Below are 21773 nucleotides of genomic sequence, written 5' to 3'. Positions count from 1 at the left end.
TTGTACAGTTTGCGGCTCATTAACTTTGAAAAGGATGCGAGGTCTTCATTAGTTATTAAGCCTCTATCAAATTTTCTTTGATCAGTTTGTCCAGTTGCCTTTTGAGCCAACACAGCTTTTACCAGCAATAGTACTTCATGTAATTGAAATGGGAAGAATTGCCTCACCTTTGTATTTGGGCGGGCCAGCTGGGAGTTTTATTGAACACCCACTGACCAAAATGCAAATAAATCTGCATCCAATATTCATGGTGACACAGGGGCCTAGCCTATTCCCTCCTCTGACCTTGCTCCTGCTCCTCTTACAGGAATAGCTTTGTTCCTGTATTGCATTTTTGCATTAACAATATTCTCTTAAATCCTAGTTCAATCCAAAACCTTCAAATTTCCTTTCAACTGCAAAATTGCTGTATCACCGACTTCCCCATGGGCATGTGTTCGCAGGACAGTTAAAAGAAAAGCCAAACCACTAAATGTTCTTTTCAGCTTGAATTTTGAGGTCAATAGGAAGGCTTCAAGCAACCTACTTTCAGTTTAGACAAAAAACCATTACTGGAACACCACCATTTGAGTAGTTTAATTATACTACCTCACGCTGGGCAAGTCACAACAGATAGAACTGTTAAATTACTAATCAACTACTACAGCATTTTAAAAGGATAGAAGAACTTTTTGAAGGGGCTTATTACTGAAAGCATAAAAACCTCAAGAGATGAGCACGCTTGGATCCTGTGATAGAGGCCTCTGTGCTGCTTCCAGAAGGCAACAGGAAAGTAGCTGTTTGTAACATACTGATTTTTCTCCCAATAGCAAAAGCCAGGAATTCTGTTTCTGCCCACCTCCCTTCTTACAGCCCGCAACCACTTTTTCTATACCGCTTTCTAGTCCCGCGGGAACGGCCTCTTACGCATTGTGATATTAGACTATAGATCTTTGTTAAAGAGAGTATGAAACAATTCAGACAACACCAATCTAAAGCATCAATCTTTATTTATAAAGCAAATTACAAAATAGATAAACTTAGTTAATTTTAGCATCTGAAGGTGGTTTTCATTGAATGCATAGACACTGTAAATCAAAAGTTTCCTTTATCAAAGAGTTTATCCAAGTAATAGAGCAATTATTACCTTGATTAGTTTTACAAACTTCTGATAGGAGTGTTTTAAAAGATCTAATTCTCCCTACCTTGCAACATAAACAGTTCAAAAATAATTACCTGTCATGTTAATTAACTATTTAATAGCTTGTGAGTTAACTGCAAGCAGCTGCATTGCTTTTGGGCTTTATGAAGGCCAACAACAATTTGAACGGACACTTTCAATTATTAAATGACCAGAGACAGTTAAAGGAATAACTTCCACTAATGCCCTCATTTTGTGCTGGCTCTGAACATTCATTAACGGTAGTAGTGTTACGTGAGGCCACTATGCAGATGTAAACGTGATAGATCTTGCAAAAAGATCAGATGGTTCTTATTGCTTTGTCAGGAGAATACCTACGAGAGGCCTGGAGAGGCAGTGGGCAGTGCAAGACTTCATACCATTCTCTTTTAGAGGAAAGGCGAGGGGGAAATACGCTCGGGACACAGCGCTGTACAAACCCCTGGCTGCTCAGGGGTTTGTACACCCACACAGAGTATTTTCAAGTAAGGTAACTTACAATGTCAGGTTTGGACCGAACGCTAAAGCAGCTCGTTATCAACGCCCTCGCATAATCACTTAACCAGCTCTAGCCATCCTCCAGATTAAGGTTTCTACCTCCTATCCTCATCTACCTAGGGCAGGATTAGGAAAAAAAAAAAAAAAAACCACCAACCAAAACACAGCATGCACAGAACCGTATCAAACTGTTTATTATTTAAAACATTTGGTATTAAAAAGTTGAGTTTTACTGGCTCAAGTAAGTGTAAAAATGTATGTGCACTCTTGGTATGGCTGACACATGGGCAGGAATACTAAATTCAAACAAAAAAACCTCTAGCAGCAATTTTTAACTGCCACACTCAAAGGTTTTCCTTAAAAAAAACCAAACCAAAACAAAAAACCCGAAGTGAATTAGGTGTGCTGAAAAGATTCAGAATTCAACTAAAAATACATTTAATTACAGCATACAATGAGCTGCGCACACACATTAACCATGTTTAAAAAGCACTGACCTGACGCTTGCCTGCCAGGTAGTATATAGAAGAAAGGCTTCAAGACCAGCGCCTTGCCCTGGGGGGAGAAGGCAAGAGGCAGAAAAAGAACACAGTAGCTAAGGGCAAGCAGGACATGAGCCGAGGATCAGGAGCTGTTGAATTGGATTGATGTAGTGTATAAGATTAAATGAAACAAGCTGAGGTGTCAAATTTCTACTGCATCTAAAAACCCACAGTAAAACCAACAACTATTGCAATCTTCACATTATATAGTGCAATCTCAAACATCGATAACAAGCTAGTATCTCCAAACAAAATAATATACAAAACAAATTTTATCAGGAACTAGTAGTGTCAAAGCATTACTTCCCTACAAAACTAGGTTAAAAAAATCTATCTTCTACCAGGTAAACACGCGATTCAGCTATATAATGTGTACACCCAGCACCTATGATAATATGCAGTGAACCAAGACTTGCAACTCCCATGTAGCTTTAAGAAAAACAAACAAACAAACAAAAAAACCCCAACAAAACAAAAAAACCCAAACCCCACAAAACTCACATACAAGACACTAAAAAGCAAGTCCCCTCTGGGGCATATAATCTATCCACTAGTATTTGCCTCATTACACAATTTTAAATATTTAAGGTCATCCAATACTTGACTTCCACATCTAATTCTTCTTTAATCCATTTATTAAAATAATCTATTTTTTCTCTTTCTATTAAACACATTACTGATGGTTTAATCAAGTTTAGACTATTCTAGGTGATTTTAGTACTTCTGGGGAAGGGGGGAAGACAAAATCCTAACCAGGTGCTGCCAGCAGTTATTCCAAAGCTAGTTGGATTTTGTTACAGATTTAAGTTACTATTAAAGTTCAAACATTTAGGAAAAGTCATTTTCAGAATACTTTGAAAGTTAAAATTGCAGTTGATACTGCAAACACACTAGGATCTCAAGAATAACTCACCATTATGATGCAAATCTATTCAATTTTGACTGAACTTGCACAGCTTTAGATCCAAGCGCACAGATAATCAATTATTTATTAGAACCTTTAAGCATATTGCTTTGAAAGCAGCTCCATAATCTACTGTGTATACTAACTCATGCACTTTTAATCACCTTTTACTTGGTCATTCAGTACTTACTATGCAAGGCTTACGAGTGGTATAGAAGTCTGGGAAAGCTGTAGTGGTTTTATGTCAGATTTCTTTAAAAGACAATTCCACGAAATTAGTTATAAATTTTAAATTACTATGCTTTTGCGTGGGAAAACACCCAGCTATTCCTGAACGCTTACATTAATTGATGGATAACTGATTTTAGTTTATCTTTTCTATTACAAAAAAGCCAAACAAAACAACAAAACCCAACAATACATCATGTCAAAATCAGAAGAAAACCTTCTATTGTACTATTGTCCATCGCAGCCACAAGGAAAAATAAGGATTTATCTGGGACAATGCTACATAGTCCTTCAGCTCTTCCCACATGGAAAGCCTTATGGGTTTCAATAGGCTACTCATAAGAATACAGGTTTGTTATCTAGGCATACAGCTGCAACTTACCCACAGAATATATGGGCTTAATAATCTTAGTCTGCAAAGTTTATGGTCACATGTACAGCTATTAAATAATGGATTCTAATTTAAAATAAAGGGGTACTAGCTTAGTTTTCCTCTTCTAGCTTTGAAATAATTAGCTCTTCCACATGTCATAAAACACAGTCAACAAATACAATCCTGTAACAATATAAGAAGTGTTGAGGTCAGAAGAGAGAAGAGTAAAAACAGCCTTTTTTTTTCCCTAGCATCTATGAATGGAATGATTTCAGTTCATTACCAAAAGCCAGAATTTCATTTCTTACTGTAATACTTTATAACAAATGCAAACAACAGTTTCTAATCAGTAGGTGTTTCAGTCTCTGCTGGACCTCTAATCAGTCTTCGTATTCCTCTCTTCCCTGCGGGACCTTTTGGTTTAGCAAAACTTTGTTTGTGAGCATGTTGTTTTGGATGAACCTCTTCATAAAGAAAGTCAGCAGTTAACTCATCACCATTATCTATTTCAATCTGGGAAAAAACCCAACATTTACGTTATTCATCTTAAAGACCTGTTTAAAAACATTTTGAAATTTTGCTGAAGCTCTAAATACTTTATTAAAACCCTATGTGCAATAATGTTCAGAATCTAGCATGAAATATTCTCCAACTTGTGCCTAATGCCCTGAGCAATCTTGGATATATTTTCTGAGAATCCACTATACTCTTACCAGTATTAAGTGTGATTCAACTTAATTATTTTTCCTGAAATATAAGCACAACTACACAGTACATATGCCAAGAAACTTCCTCTGTCCCAAGCTTTAGCACAGTGTACATGTTAATACTATCTAGGAGTACACACTCCATATGGAAACAAGTGCTTATTTACTCATCTGTAAAGTAACTTCCTTAGTAAGAGATAAGAAAGCAGCATGCGGATCTTTCAGAACTACAATTTCCTTTCTTTATTTTTCCCCTCTAAAATAAAAACTTTTCGTTGTCCCAACGCAACGTCCACATTTTAAGAATTAAATTTTTTTCACTAAAACGTGCTTTAAACAGTAATTGTAAAAGCAATGTGCATACATATTGTTGTCTCTTGAGATGGAAGGGGAGGAGTACAAACAGCTTATATCATTAGCTGGCTACTGCAACTCAGCAAGTATTCAAGCCAGGGAAAAAACAAAATAAGGTTAATGAACAAAAAGGGGGGCTGTTTTGGTTTTTAAAATTTAAGCATATAAACCCGAGTGGAAAGAAAATACTGTTCTCAATCCAAACCCCATTGTTTGGAATTGTTTCTGAATTCTAAATTCCGAAATCCTTCAGCCCTGCTCTGCTGAGCATTCAGCACTTCATGGCCTGCCAACCATAGCACTTGACAGACCTGCCAGCCACGCACAGTATTGCTGTTACAAGTACATGCTTCAGAAACAGGTCTACAGGAATTTCAGGAGTCACATGGTGCATTTATTTTGTTGTAGAAAGCAAGTTTTTAATAACTACGTATAAAAACACATAGTGATAATCTACTTAATTCATGTCACCTCAGTAAAAATGGGTAGTATTAACTCTGCTGGTTTTTAGGTGGACGTAATCCCCACAGAAACCAAGCCTCAAAGTTTTTCTAAATTCACAGCTCATATGTTAAGAATGTAACCATAGGTCACATTCCTATAGACCATTCCTATGGTCTCTGCTCTGGAAGTGAGAGCAACTTATTGCATAGTAGTAAAATCTATATCATGTGAAAAGATCAGCTTACTTGCAAATCCTTGTTTGGCCCATCAAGGACTCCCAAGATAGCAGTTTTAAGTTCCAGAACTGCAGCTTAAAATTATTTTGAAAATCCTTAAATAACCTTGGCTTTAAAGGAATTTAGTGTTCAACAACAGCAACGTGTTGTGGTCCAAAATACGACAGGCCTTTTAGTAAGAAATCATGTTAGTTCTAAACAGTCCTCCAAAGTACTCTCAAACACTCCCTTGATGCATAAGGGTATGTTTGTTAAAGCTATGAAAGTGTAGAAATTATGAACCAGAGAAAGCCTTCCATGACTTAACTTTGTATCTGGAGCTTTATCAACAAGTATTTCTTGTTCAGGACAAACTTTAATAGTTACACAACACTTTTCATTGTTTAGAGAACATGGTGGCAGAGCCAGTTATAGTTAGATATTAAGAAGGGAACAGAGGGATAGAGAAAATACCAGTATAGCCAGTGTACTTACCTTTCTAATTATCTGCATCCACAACTGTCTTTCTACAATTTCTAACAGTGGACTTTTGCAACTAGAGTAGAGCATTCGTTCTCGTATACTACAGGTATACCCTGGCATAGAGTAGATGAAAACTGCAGAAAAACAACACAAATCAGACCATAACTACACTCCATCAAACCGGTATCATAAACTCATTTACAGCAGGGAGGCATTGCAAATGAACTACGCAGTCTAAAAGGGGAAAAATGTGACACCTCTTTTGGGGATCTTTTTTGCTTCAGCAAGTGTTTCATTTCAAATGGAGGATGAGAGAATGGCCAGTATCTTTATGTTTTCACATGATGACTAATTTATGGGTGTTCATAATCGAAAGAGATAGCTCACTGCTTTCTAAACATAAGGACTCTTCAGAAGTCAGTTTCACAACCAAATGACTCTGAAATTTATGCTCATGCTGATAGACAGATTACTTTTATGACACATCTTTCTCTGCACCTCAAAATTACTAAAGTACTTGAAACAAGCCAATGAAATTTCATGTTGGGAAACCTTCTCATACCTATGGATTCCAAATAGTCTCCTTCATGGGCATGCTTATACAGGAAAAAGTGGTAACGCGCAGCATCCTTTGGAATTCTTTTTGGCAAGTCCTTAAGTTCAGTATGAAGTGTGTTGGCCAAAATAATAGTTTCGTTTTTCATATCAATTTGCTGTTAACAAAGCAAACCTGAATATAGTTAATACACAGAAAGCAAACCAGAGAACATGACAGGACGGAAAAAAAAATTTGAATTAATCTAATACAGAATGATAATTTATGAGTGTATGTCATCAATGCACATTGTTTAATGTGCGGGTAATATATTTTATACTCACTATTAAAAAATAGTTTAAGTATTTTATACTTGCCAGTTGTACATAATTGAGTTTCTTATTTTTCAATTTCTCCAAAGCCTGAATAGCTTCTTTAGCAATGGGGAATGCTACTCCTTGCAATGTTTGATGCTTGGTATCTACGCCAATGTCCGTCTGTACCTGGAACACAAGTCAATTGAGATGTAAACGGAAACCTTTGCAAGCATTCATTTGGTTTCATACAATAACTGACAATGCATTGCATATGGTTACACACAGAGTTAGCAGTAGCTATTCCAAGAATAAATTACCCTAAAATATCACCCCCTTACACAACAGATTTGCATTTTTTAATTTACGGGTCATGTTTGTTTGCTAACCTGAAAACTGTTTCATATCTCTGAAACAGCTAGCTTTGCAGAGCCAACTCATGAGAGGGAAAACTGGCTCAAGTGTCAGTGAAGAAGCTCTAAGTTAAATTCTGGTATAAAGGTACAATAAGCCGGGAGGAAAGTTTGATTTTCATATGCTGTGTTATACTTTTGAACTGACAGTGTTGCTCATAAACTTTGCTGTATCTTGAAAAATTTTAGATTGAAACATACAAATGTCATTTCTAGGCAGTCAAAATTTTCAGAGGAAGAGAGAAATTATGTCTTATGAGACAAACTGATCTTCTTGAAGGAAAAGCAAAGCAACTTCCCTCCCTCCTGCTTCAACACCCTCCCACCAAAAGCCTATACCAAAGAGAAAGCAAACAAAACAAACAAACAAAACCTGAAGTTTTAACCTCTAGAAGGTGTAACAAAGTAAAAAAATCCAGGGTAACTGCAAGCTAGACAATTGTTCATAATCCAGTTATGTTAGTCACAAATTATTTGAGAGAAATGAACAGTTATTTTAAAGCCATTTTTCAAGAATTTATATTTATCTTAACATTCATGCAGTTTCTCTCAAAATGAGCTCTTGCTTCCAGTTTTCCCAAGTCTGAACTTATTGTCTAAGTATTAGCTTTTGCATATATTGACTTCCTTTTATAATTTCACAAATACATTTAACAGTGGTGATGAAGCAGCAAAAATCAGAAAAGTGTACAAAATGGAAAGTGTGGGTCTCAGATCTACCAACTAGAAGATGTTCAGCTTTAATTAAAAAGAGACGCTAATGAAAGATGACACAAACTGATAAAAAAAATGAAAAACAAAGATACTTGGGGCAACAATTATACTCCACATTTTAAGGAACAGCTTGTCAGAAACAAGGAAAGAGGAGAAGAAAGCAGGTGGAAGAGCTTACTTTTGTATAAAGATTGACAAATTTATGAAGAAGGTTATATAAAAAAATATTTGCAAAATATATCTGCATAAAAGCCTGATTAATAAACATAAAATAGGCATCACAAAAATAATAAACCATAATAAAATACCATACTATATAAACCATATTAAAATGCAGGTAGAAAAAAACCCCAAACATAAAAGTGAGCTGTGAAATGTGGGGACAGGCAAGGGAAGAGAGTAACCCATCATAACTGCACATTTAAGAAAATGAACGAAATCTACTTGTCCATACTGCAACATATTTCAGATAATTAAAGCAAAACAAAAACACCTAAGTCACTTAAAGATAGTTAAATTCACACCGTAAGATTTGTTAGTAATGGCTGCTAAGTGGTGGATAAAATGGCAGATGAAATTTCCTGTGAATAAATGTAAAGTAACATACACAGAAGGAAAAAAACCAATTCTCTTCTACCTGTATGGTGACAGGGTTGAGCTAGCTACTACCATTCAGGAGCAAGACCTTGCAGGTCACACTGAATGTCCCTGAAAATATAAGCCCAGTAGCCAGTCTTGGCAAAAAAAACCCAAACAGAAAAAAAAACCCCAAACCCCAACACTCCCCACCCACAAGTGAGAGGTTAAAAATTGTTAGAAGAAGAGTAGAGAACAGAACACATCATTACACACTGTAGGTATCAGTATCGTGCCTGCATCCTGAATACCACATACAGTTCTGGCTTCCCCATCCCTCCATCTCATAAATTATATAGCAGAACTGGAAAAACTGCAGAGAAAAGCAAAAGGATCAGAAGTACGGAGTGCCTTCTCTAGGAGGAAGAACTACCTAGATTAGGACTCTTCAGCCTGAAAGAGATAACTGATAAGGAATACAACAGAGGCCCATGGATATAGTAGAATCATAGAATGGTTTGGGTTGGAAGGGACCTTTAAAGGTCCCTAGTCCAACCCCCCAGCAATGAGCAGGGACATCTTCAACCAGATCAGGTTGCTCAGAGCCCCATCCAGCCTGACCTTGAATGTTTCCAGGGATGGGGCATCTACAGCCTCTCTGGGCAACCTGTGCCAGTGTTTCACCACCCTCATCGCAAAAAATTTCTTCCTTCTATCTAGTCTAAATCTACCCTCTTTTTGTTTAAAACCATTACCCCTCGTCCTATCGCAACAGGCCCTACTAAAAAGTCTGTCCCCATCTTTCTTTTAAGTCGCCTTTAAGTACTGAAAGGCTGCTATAAGGTCTCCCTGGACCCTTCTCTCCTCCAGGCTGAACAACCCCAACTCTCTCAGCCTTTCTTCATAGGAGACGTGCTCCAGCCCTCTGACCATTTTTGTGGCCCTCCTCTGGACCCGCTCCAACAGGTCCACATCTTTCCTGTGCTGAGGACCCCAGAGCTGAATGCAGTACTGCAGGTGGGGTCTCACCAGAGCAGAGCAGAGGGGCAGAATCCCCTCCCTCGATCTGCTGGCCACCCTTCTTTTGATGCAGCCCAGGATACAGTTGGCTTTCTGGGATACAGTTGGCTTTGTCAAAGCGGAGGGGGAAACCGAGGAATGACTTAGTGATTTTTCTCTGCCTTCCCCACACAATCTGCAGGGATATCAGAATACACTAGTAGATAGGAGGCAGTGGCTCTTTACATAGTACTTCGTCAAGCTGTGGAATACACTGTCATAGGATCTGTGGCCAACAAAAACTTTATGTGGATTTAGAAAAACAACAAGACTAGATGATGGATGAAAAACCCATTAAGAACAATCATAAAGTAAGACATCATCTCTTGCTCAGGAAGATCCCTACCTGCAAACACTAAGGCAACAGAAGAGTATTCAAGGGAATTATCATGGCCTTCTTGCCATGTTCTTACACCCTTCCCAGATTTCTGCTGTTGTTCCCTCAGGGACTTGACAGCAGACTAGGTGATCCTTTGATCTGACCCAGTAAAATATTTCTTAGGGTAATTATGAAAGAATATACATATGGAAAACTCTTTTTTCTTTTTTTTTTTTTAATCAGAAAGCTTTTATAGTTTTCTGAGTCTAATTACAGGCTTCATAATAGTGGAAACAATGAAGAGAGAAATGACATGTTAATGTATTGCGAGATGCTTCAAACAAAGCCAAAATGGCAGCAATCTACAGTTTATGTATCTCTGAAAAGCACATCTATTGCTGCTGAAGTTTCATAATAGCACATAAAGTTTTAGTCTGCATGAATCAGCTGTTAAACACAGCGTATGTAGTGCATAAGAGATAATACTAATACCAGAAGTGATCATCAATACCACAAAAGTTTTACATTCATTAGTGGTTTGGTTTTTTTTAAAGCTGTTCAAGTAAAATGCAGTGTTTGATGATGATGAATGCATTTCTACATTAGATTAATCAAAAATAGACATGGAAAATAACAAAAGACACCACTGTAAAAAAGTCAGTAAACAACAAAGTTGCAAGCAAAAGCACAGTAGAGTGAAAACATAAGAGAAGATTCAGAGCTGCATTTAACACGATGGTTTGCTGGTATCCAGCTGCAGAAACAAATCATATTTCAAACACATGTACCACAGCTGTAAAATACAAGCCTAAAGCACTAATAAGATCAGCACATGACCTATTTTAAAACATGCCTGAACACAAACAGTGATCAAGTGAAGGAAAAATGTGAGAAAAGAATCCTCTGAAATTTTTCAGTCACTAGCTAGCTGGCAATCCTCAAACTATTTGGTTAAAGGCACTTGTTAGAGGTTTTTCTATAAAGCATTTGTAGCAAAAGCAAATCAGTCTCTTAAAAGGACTAGCTACTTGTTTTGGATTTCTATTTTATTTTTATTGGAATTCCGTTCACTTCCTCTCAGTCTTAAAGACAAGTGCACTGGTCCTGGAAGCTAAGTACGTTTCCTCTAGGAATAAGGCTGCTGAAATACTCCTGGCAATCATGCACTGCAACAGTTGCTATTTTATGTTTTCTCTACAGTTTCTACCACCACGGAAACGTATGTGGGCAATCACAGAATGGTTGAGGTTGGAAGGCACCTCCGGAGGTAATCTTGTCCAAGCACCCTGCTCAATCAGTGCCACCTAGAGCCAGTTGCCTAGGTCTCTGTCCAGATGCCTTTTGAGTACCTCCAAGATGGAGACTCCACAACCTCTCTGGGCACCTGTGCCAGTGCTCAGTCACCCTTTACAATGAAGCACATCCCATGATACTAAAAGCATGTTAAGAGCCAAAGATGCAACAATTAAGCTCTGCAGTAGTGAGACCTCTGACTCAGACACTAGGCCTTGCAAACTCAGCAAGATCATGCCACTTCAACTCCAGCCATCATCATCCTGCAGTCTCAACTCATTGAGAAATAAATTTATATTCTTGTCCACTAAAACTTTCTGAAACTTGCCATTTTCTGTTCTGCCCTTTTCTACCCTAGAAAGACTTCTTCCCTACAATACATTTGGAACTCTGCGCCCAGTTTCCCACCCATGCTTGAAGACACTGTAGGTACCTCATTAATCTTAATTTGTCGAAGTTCCTCTTCTGCTGCAGTCAGAGGTGCAGGGGAGGACTGTGATATCAAATATTTTTTATATCCATTCAGTGAAACATCATCCTGAAAGCACAATATCAATATTAATCATTTTTTGATACTAAGTTTTGTTGAAAGATGTTCTATGCAGCATAAAAGCAGTTACCTCCCATACAGTTATGGTCATTTTATTTGAATGGATTACAAGTGTAGGTGCATTTGCAAATTCAGCTCATCTTCCTGTACAGCAGGGTCCACTGGGCTGCTCTTGTACCCAGTTGTACCGTGGGCAGCATTTCCACAATTGGTTCCCAATTACCTTGCTAATTCACAAATTAGCATTAATGAAGACTGTGTGCATGAAGTTATTCAGCCTTCTTGGACAAAACCTCACAGAATTGCAACAATTCTAATAAATAATAATAATAAAAAAATCTATTTTCTTTTAAAATTTGCATGCTCAGACTGGTAGCTTATTGGTAGTTTTCTACCTAAAAAATGGGAGACAGAAATGCTACCTTAGGACAGAGAGTAAGCACATGATACTGCAAATAGTTTAGGATGCAACAACACAAAAGCAATGAATTCTGATAACCACTTTAGGGAATTTGTTAATACTCAGTGTCAGTTGTGGCCCTCTCCAAAGAGGTTGATACCAGAGGCAAATCCTGTTGTGTTTATTATTAAGGTAGTCACTCATAAAAGGGCAGGACTTTATGCAATCATATGAATGTGATTTTATACTCAAGTTCTCAGGAGAAAGAGAAAGCTCCTTCTTAGCTCTTCCCTTTCTGAAAGAGACAGACATTCCCACATACAATTTCCAGTGCCAATATTCCATTATACCTTGTTTCAAATAAAGTAGCAGGTGGGACCATAACCAGGTTCCACCAGGATAACAGAGCTGGCTGCAACTAAACCATCCTCGTGTCTAACAAATTAAAGACAGAGTAACCCACTGGATGCTGACCAAGATTCTGAGTGAGGTTTGTGACTTGAGTACCTTGAAGAAAGAAGCTGTGATTTTCACACAGATGAACTTTAGAAGCCACCTACAATTAAGAAGTTTATAAAGACACCGAAACCAACAACTCAGAGATATTTTAAGCTGTAACATAATGAACTTGGAAAAAGTGAGTTACATTGAGTCCATCCTCTAAGTGCCCCAAGCACATTCTGAAATAACAGACAAATGCAATGCTCCCTCCTTACAATTGAGATGGAGCTCAGACTTGGGCTCCGAGTTGTAGGGCTAGACACAAATTCTACACATTACATAGACTGCTAATGGTTTGGTGCAAGTGGCGGTGAGAGATTAGTTGATTGAACGGGCAAGAAAAAAATAACATGACCTCTGCCAGTAAGCAACCGGTCTTAGCAACTCGGTTATCTGCTCCTCTAGAATACAGCCTCTCCAGAGAGGTTTGTTAGTGTGTCTGTTAGGATAATGAAGCCTCCGTCACAGGTTAATGCTTAATATAACAAATTATTTACTCTGTGAGCAGCAGAATTACTAGCCTCGTGTCCTTAGGGACTTGTGTGTCCACCACAACAGCCCATATTTCTTCCATAGCTTTTTCCCCACTACAACATCCTCTATTCTTCCCCAAATCTCCACCTCCTTCCCTTCCTTCAGCACCAGCTCCCTGTGTCAACAGTAGCTGTGCTTTGGTTCAGATTTGTGCATATGATGAACTAATTAACAGGCCAAACAGAAGATAACTGCTGCAGTCTCTCTGTCTTTGCTGAAGGAAGAAAAGGGAAATGATAATTTGGATCTAAGTAATCATCAGTTTTCATGAAAGCTACAGGAAGTCTGTACCTTTGAGAACACTAATTTGTATTTCTTTAAAACTGGCAATGGATTAAAAAGTCAAGACTATCTGATGTCTGCCTGACAAACAGGCAAACATCACAACCATGTAAGACTTAATTCCCAAAGAAACCAAGGTAATGCAATAGCCTCACATTTCCTTGCATGCAGAGCACTTGCAGGCTTTTCAACATCCCTTAGAAGCTTGTTAGATTTCATACATGCACCTTCCAATTATCTTACCATAAGTGAACAGTCAACTATTAGTATTTTCATTGAACAAATCAGTAGCTACTAAAATTCTCTCTCCATAAGTTAAGATGGTAGCCATGGACTTGAGTTACATTTTATGGTCAAATTTTAAAGAACTGATAGCTTAATATCCTTGGTTTAAGATAAAAACATTTGTTTTCAGATGTTAACAGCTGACAGATTGCTGTTCTAGCCCACTTCTGATTCAGAACCATACATCCAAAATGGCTTCTATATACAACTGGCCTGAAAGTTAGAGTGTTACAGCTTTTAGAGGATTCACATGCAGGCAATGAAATTAAGAGAGGCTCCTATTATTCTTAGATTACTTAGTTTCCATAACTATTTAAAGCAAGGACTTCTTAGCCTGAAATTGTTAAAAATACTTAGTTACTTGTTCAAATGAGAGCAATTACATTCTAACATTGGAACAATACACACAGCTTTTAACTCTTTTTTCCTTAATCAAAAAAGAACAGAAACACCACAAATTCATACCAGTAAGATCAGCTACTATATTTAGTATTTAAAGTCAATGTGCTGACTATAAAAAGAAAAACATACCTGTACCGTTCCAAATACTTCATCCTTAATATGACCACCTCCAAATTCTTTCTTAAGTGTAGCTCGTGTTGCTGCATACAACATTTTTTGACGAACCTAGCATATAACAAAACAGTGTTGTTTGGGGGTTGGTTTTTTTTTTTTTTTTGGTGTACACAGAGAATCTAGCATATTGGTGTACCAAGTCCATTAACAAACACCTTTCTTGAACAAATATTTTAAGTGTTGAAACTGCATTGTGAAGTTGTAATTCTTAATAAAGAATAAAATCCACGGAGCTCTGGATCACGATACTAACATGGGCTATTAAATTCTCAATGGCGTGATACTACGCATTATTATCAAAGTAATTCCAAAACTAAATTGCAGCTTTAGTAAGAGTATGAGCCTTCTTTTCAATGGGGGGGGGGGGGGGGGGAAGTCAATGTAATCTTTACTAATTTTAAATGGGAAAAACCACAATTATTTAGCTCTTTTGTCACTGGTCTGTGTAGTAATGGATACTACAGATTGAGAAAGAGACTGCAAATAACTTATTTTTGATTTGACAGTGACTCCAGATAGTTTTGGTTCAACTACAGAGTGGAAGAATGAAATTTTCGGGGGGTAGAAGACCTAATGATGTTTGCTCCCTATCAACTTGTGTCTAACATAGTCACTTACTCCTCTCTCAACAGTCCCATCTTCCCACTGTATTTCACTGTCATGCCATCCTCACAATAGCCCACCTTTTCCACCTAATCTCTTCTATGCACTCCAACTCTTGGTGTCTTACTATTTCCTAACTGCTAGTGAAAATAGTAGGAATACTGGAATAGCTTTACTTTCTGTCTTCCCTTATCTCTCATTCCCAGAACCTAGTTTCTCCTAGAAATCCTTAACTCTAACCTCAGTTCCCTCCTGTGTTCTCTAACTACTGGCTAAGAAACAGTATATTCTGTGGCAGGTCACAGATCCATGAGTGCCAGCTGGGCAGCCAGCAAGCTGAACAGAATAAACAGCTTGAGCTCACACTATAATCCTTCTCTCTATGATAACACCCATTGAGATTTCTGTCCTGTATCTTTCCATGAATTTTCATGAAACACTGACAGAAAGATAGACAAACAAACAGGGCAAAAACATTGTCTTGTCTCCTCCAGTCAGGCTAGAAATAAATTGGATCAGCTGGACTCCACTGATCTAGATGATCAGTGCTATTGCTCCTCAGTCAGCTTCAAGGAAGATGTTTTCTCAGGGGGAAGTGACGGGAAGGTTGGGAAATGCTTCATTTCTCAAATCCTCTTCCTTCATATCTAGGATTCAGATCAAATGGCACTGTTGAAAAATGATTAACAACATGAAGCCTCTGACGACTGTTACTTACAGGAGAGTGATCAGGGGACCACGCAATGAAGATCCATTCATATCCTTGAGCATTCTGAGAATCTAGTCTGTATAATATATAACATGGTTGCTTGTCTTCAAGAAGGGGAAGGACAAAGGAATCATAATCCTTTTCCCATGATCCAACTGGCTGCCTAGAGGATCCCACAACAAGCTGCTCTATAACCAATAACCAAAGCTACAGGTTAGCAACAATACAGTTAATACCGTTTCTCAAAATTGGCAATAAACAGTTAATCAGACACTTCATCTTTGATAATTATGCCCACAAGAATGGAAATCAAGAACAGTCAGTGTGAAAGCGGGTGAATTCCTACCAAAGCTGCGTATGTTCAAACCCTAACTTACTTTAACCCAAATACAAATAGTTGAGAAGTAATGTGCTGGTTATCATCAAGTTCTTTGATCCGAAGGGATAAGAGTGTTTTTAGCATAAGGTACACAGAAGGGAAATAAAAACTGTCTTCTGCCAGTTAGTTTATTTTCAAATTGGAATACTTAAGTAGAAACGAGATGAGAGCAAGCTTTTCAATTTTAGAATTAGAATTATTGATGCTCTTGCTGTAACATATTAGCGTTTGTAGTCATTGTAAGAAGTCAATAACTCAGTTACACAGTGAAAAGAGTTTGGAATGAATATGCTTGCACTGATCACTTTAACTTGACTATGTAAGTAGATAAACCTCTTTCCAATACAGCTTCATAACTATGGTCTCTTTAAATGACTGAAGTTGTTTATTATGTATAATTGGCTTAAGTCTGTACAGAATACTTCAGATGAGATTTAATTATGTGAACAGCTGTAGCAACAAGATTTTTCTCTTATTTATAAATCACATCTCAGCTTCCGAAGGAAACTATTAGTATAGTGTCTTTCAAAACATTTATCAGCTTCTCAATAAATACTAGCCCGCACAATCAACACAGAAATACCTTGTTTAAATGGGATCCTACAACAGTTTGAGGACCATCACAGAAGGTAGTATACAAAATATCTTTTAAGAGTTTGAGGACCCAATCTCTAAAACTTCAGACAAAAGTACAACAGTATACAAATGCCTCTACAGCAAAATTTTCAGAGAAAGGCACTCCACCACAGTAAGTCACAGAACATGAACAGCTCAGGGAGAGGGTGTTTGGCCTTTCTCTGAATTAGATGCAAAGTAGCTGAAGTTGAACACATAGACCAAAGTATTCAGAATGTACTTGCCAATTCTGAACTCTAGGTGGCTTTACACTCACTTGGATTTAAGATAGAAAAATACAATCAGAGGAACTCTATTGCCCAGCTGCAAACCTCTTCTCTTATTAACTCAGATTTGCAGAACTCATTTTGACTATTATCTGTTGACTAAGGGCAGCTGCTGAAAGCTCCTGCAGACAGATAAGGCAACTGTCCCTCTTCCAGTATTCTGGGAGTTTTACAGGTTTCTTTTTGAACTGTGCAAAATAGTATTAAAGACGGGATTCTGCTTCTACATAGAGACAAAATGCACATAGATACACACACAAAGGAAAAAAAAAAGGGAATGTCTTCCATTTGCATCTGATTTCTAGGCTTCATTTCATATTAAAAAGCAGCATACACACAAAAGCATATTGGTTTACCTTGCCTAATTGGGGGGGGGGGGGGGAATCAATGGTACGCTAGCATTTGCTACCTTGTGCTAGTGAGACTTTACCACAGTGACCTGCCTATAATATTACTATTGCCACTTCCTTAAGGAAAGCAGTATTAAAATGTCAGAAGACTTCCTAAGAAAAGCAAACACAAAGAAGGTAACAGTGGGTTATTTACCTAGCAATAAAAGTATGTATGCGTATGTACATGTACACACATGTACCTTTCTCCAGCTAACAGGTATTTCAGTGTATTGTAAATAAATGAACTCTAGAAAGAACAAAAAAACCAAGGTGTGCATTTGACATATTTGAAAAGATGGACTAAACCATGAAGTGTCTTATACAGTCAACCAGCATTGCTATCAAAAAAAAGTAATTATACATTCTATCTTGCAATGTTTGCAGCCTTGATCACTTGCCAAGAAACTCAAAGATCAAACTCAGGTTCTGCAAGAAATTATGTAATTTTGTATTTATACATATACGTGAGATTTAAGGAACAGTTTTAGCTTTGAAAATTTGTCCAAAGTTACAGAATTTTAAAGGTATTTTCTGTGTAGCCAGATTACTACTTAAACATCTGCTTTAATAGGACTTTCTACACGCAGCTGATCCCAGTATAAAAGGCAGATAACACATATACTTCATCTAAAGTGACTGCCTACTGTGTAAGAATCTCTCTCTCTCTAATGAAAGTAACCAAAGTGCCAAAACACTACACAGGTGTGGAATTTTTTTCCTCTACTCTTTCTTTAGTAAGAAGATAAGAGTAAACTCATTTATATTATCCATGTGAAATACACAGCCGTTCTTGATACTATATGAAATGACATTTGGAAGAAAAATTCAAATGCAAAAATACTGTAGCATCATACTGAAAAGCTTAGCATCACCAAAACTTAAATCTTGCCTTCTGTATATGAAAGACCTTAGTAACATTAAGTTTTGCAGTTTTGTTTTTTAAACAATTGTACATGTAGGTCACAAAAACAACTGGGAAAATATCTAAAAGAATCAGAGAAAAGATTAAAATTTGACTAACCATTGTCAATGACTATTTTTAAAAGCCTGTATTGTCCATTCCTGGCTCCAACAAAGGTGTCTTTAACACTTCCACTAGCTGAAAAAGAGAAAATAAAAGTAACCAAATTAACACATTTCACTTCCCTAGAACAAAGAACATTCACGAAGGTAAGAACAACACTGGAAAAACGTACATCTGGCCGCTCACTACAAAGTTGGACTGAAAAAGGAACACAGGAGTGATGTTCCCTCCATGCTGCATACTGTTCCAGCCACCGGCATGCCACAAAAAGATGACAAGCAACATTACAAAATAGCCCTGCTTTCTAGCACACCGTATGATTTTCAACATTGTGAAAATTAAAGGTGACATCACATCATTACTCTCAGGTTTCAGAGTTAACACAGCAACACAATAAAAATATGACGCATCTCAAATTACAATAGCTTCATGAAGTCTGCAGGCTTAGTACAAACTTTCAGACAGAAACTTTACGCCTGCCAGGAAAATGTTAGAGCTTGTCTGGCAAAAGTGCTGATCTTTCCTAAGGACACGTCTCTGAAGAGTACCAGTGAAGGCTGCCACTCATTGCTCATCTTTCATACCACCTTACCTCCTTCTATGTATCTTGATGACATTGTTCAAATTCCAACCTATTGCAACAGGATAGCTTTATAATGAATTTATAAAGAAGTAACTAAAAATATTTTAAAATGTCCATAATTCACATTGACACTACACCGCAAACATGATAGACTCAATTCCCTAAGCACACTGAAGAACTGTGCTTGAGTCATGTGAAGCTCATTCTTATCTCAACTGCTCTGCTAAATAATCTGAGTGCAAATCAGTTTAATTATACTGTAGACAGGGGGTTGTACAGCATTTATTGAAGAACATTTATTGCAAGCTGGTCCTTTAAGTAATCCTACAGCATACAGCATAGCACCAGCAAAACAAACATCAAACCAGGAAACAAATAAAATGGATTATTTATAGTCAGGTTGAGACCAACTGAACAGATGGTCAGATGGTATCCAGCAACACTACTGTCCATACTCAAAACATTTTAAATTTATGCCCATCGAAGTGATGCCCAGGCCCATTCTGAAATTCCAAAATGGTGTGGGAGGGAAAGGGGGTGTTAAACAAACTGAACTGCATTGGGTTACCAGTCCAACCCCAGCTTCATCCCAGTTAGCATCTTCCTGCTAACGAGTGCAGACCCTCACTGTAATCTGCTGCCAGGTTTTCTAATTGTCTCTGCTGGTCCTCACCATTCCATTCAGCACACAAATGCTGCACCACTTTCTAGACCTTTTGGTTCCCCCAGGACTTTTTTTTGTCCTCTTCTTGTCTATTACATTTTTGTTCTTTGTTCTCTCATTTCAACCCTACACACCAAAACGAGACCAAAATACAGCAGTCCCTGCACCAATACCAGAACTGTGACAGCTCCTGAAGTAACATTTTGAGACAAGACATTTGAGAAACCACCTCACTATCAAGTGATCTATGCTTTATTTTTCTCATAAAGGTTTTAAAATTCACAAGAGAGCGATGTGATTTTCTACTTAAACTTTCCGCATAGCAGAGACCTACAGAATTAAAATTTGAGTTTATTTCACAAATATTTTACAGGGAATATTAATTTTAAATTATTTAGAAGACTGTGAACATATTCTAGTGTATTCTCCCACAGCTCAATGCATTCTGCAACTTCCTATGCTATTTATCTGCACTGGCCTGTTTGAAAGTCCAGTCCTTTTAGCAACAGCCTGGTACATATCACTGTCCCCATGACTTCATTTCTGTTGCCAGAAAAGAGCAGCCCATGCTGCCAAATCTTGGAATTGTTTATGAGTGACAGTAGCCTGTTTGTAGCTAAAGCCAGCAGTGGCACAACAAGTGCTATTGCTCTTCCAAATTGCAGAAGCGGATGCTTTGCTGCAAGCAGGACTCCTGATTAGTGCCTGCCGAGTTCTCTACAGCTCTCCTCAGAGGACAAAAGATTCTCAAAGACATGAAGGAGAGCAACAGAAGAGGCTCAGCCACTTTTCTTGCTTGTGGTAAGCAACAGGATATTCTTCTGCTCCTCCCTCCAGCATTGCCAGGAGAGAGAACAAGGGAATGAAGAGCCACTGTAACAGTTTTCCCCAGCCTGGGAAAAAAGCTATCCCAGATGCACCTCTAGCCTGAGGAGGGTTGAAAACTTAAGACAAGAAGCAGCATAAAAAGAGCAAAGATTGGCACGCGGGGAAGAAAAAGAAGAGAGGCGAAAGGGTGCAGACCAAATGCAGCCAATGGACAAAAAAGGGAACAGAAGAGCAGTTAAGAGCTGCTGTGGCTAGGACAAAAGTCACCTTCAACAATAAATATGGGAGAGCAGGCAAAGTACACGGTACTAGTCAGCGAACAAGCAGACCGCAGAAATCGAGGCAGTAAAACCCGACCACCCCCCCCCGCAATCCTGCAGTATAATCCCTGCTTAGCAATTCTGTGATGCGGGGGGGGGGGGGGGGGGGGGGGGAAGACCCGGTAATACTGAGAAACAATACGCTGCTCCTCGCCCCCCTCCAAGGCCTGGAAACATGGGCAAAACAAGGATCCCCCCCCCCCCTTTTTCCCCTTCGTGGCCTCCAGTGATGGGCTTTTCAGCGGCCTTCCCTGCCCCGGGGCTCCTGGTTCTCCTCAGGGCTCCCGTCCTGACCCGGCAACGACCCTCGGCATTTCCCGCCCTGTCCAACCCATCCCATCCCATCCCATCCCAAACCCGCCTGCGGTGACCCCCAGGGAGGCGACAGCTTCTCCCAAAGCCGGGAAGGGCGGGAGGTGCCCGGGGAAGCCCCCACCGCCCCGGGCGCCGGTTGTCACCTCAGGACTCACCCCGCCGCAGCAGGACAGCCCGCGCTCGGGGAAGTTACCTGAGGAGAGGGGGGCCCCTGCTCGCCGTTTATGGGTTTTTACAGCGAATACTCTCCTCAGGCGGGGTCCCCGCCGCTCGAAGGCGGACAGGAGCGGTTAGCCGTGCGAATAAACCCCGCGAGTCCTCGCCTGACTGGGGACGAAGCTCTGGGTTCGAGCGGTTCCCCCCCAACACACGCACACACCCCCCACCCCGCTCAGCTCGCCTCCCCCGCCATCCCGCGGCGAACAAAGAGCGCGGCGGGGGGGGGGAGAATTCCGCCGGCAACGGCCCGTTAAACGGCCACAACGGCGCTGCTCCGCCCGGCTGGCTAAGGGGAGAGGAGGGAAGAGGAGGGGGGGCCCGGCTGTCACGAAAGGCAGGTGGGCACCGCGGTACGGAGGTGGCGGTCAACGCTCGCGGGGGAGAGCAGCGCGGGTATACCTTGGATACCGGTCTGGTGGGACATGTCGCGCCCAGGGCAGCGCAGGCTGCCGACGCCGCCGCCGCCGCCTCCCCGCCCGACCCGGCTCGGCTCGGCTGGGCTCGGATCGGATCGGATCGGCCGCGCACACGTGACGCGCCGCCGCCACTCAGCGGCCGGGAGGGAACGCGGCGCCTT

General features: G+C 39.5%; 1 protein-coding gene across 1 annotated transcript; it reads right to left on the bottom strand.

The window, feature by feature from the left end:
* Nucleotides 1–972: 972 nt before the first annotated feature.
* TWF1 (twinfilin actin binding protein 1) lies at nucleotides 973–21695 on the bottom strand. The gene is made up of 9 exons (XM_052788721.1): nucleotides 21596–21695; nucleotides 18265–18342; nucleotides 15580–15758; nucleotides 14214–14309; nucleotides 11564–11668; nucleotides 6820–6945; nucleotides 6470–6620; nucleotides 5920–6041; nucleotides 973–4217 (listed from the first exon to the last, which is right to left on the bottom strand). Exons 1-9 carry the CDS (start codon nucleotides 21618–21620, stop codon nucleotides 4047–4049), a joined length of 1053 nt encoding a protein of 350 aa, XP_052644681.1. The 5' UTR covers nucleotides 21621–21695; the 3' UTR covers nucleotides 973–4046.
* Between the last annotated feature and the right edge of the window lie 78 nt (nucleotides 21696–21773).

Source organism: Harpia harpyja, chromosome 6 (genome assembly GCF_026419915.1).
Source record: "Harpia harpyja isolate bHarHar1 chromosome 6, bHarHar1 primary haplotype, whole genome shotgun sequence".
NCBI lineage: Eukaryota > Metazoa > Chordata > Aves > Accipitriformes > Accipitridae > Harpia > Harpia harpyja.
This window is presented reverse-complemented; position numbering and strand designations above follow the sequence as displayed.

Excerpts from the sequence above, each read along its gene's own strand:
- TWF1 (XM_052788721.1), bottom strand. The coding sequence starts at position 21,620 with ATGTCCCACCAGACCGGTATCCAAG. Across the intron at positions 18,343-21,595 it reads CCACCAGACCGGTATCCAAG|CTAGTGGAAGTGTTAAAGAC; the intron begins GTATACCCGCGC and ends TCTCTTTTTCAG. Across the intron at positions 6,042-6,469 it reads AGACTATTTGGAATCCATAG|TTTTCATCTACTCTATGCCA; the intron begins GTATGAGAAGGT and ends GTTTTTCTGCAG.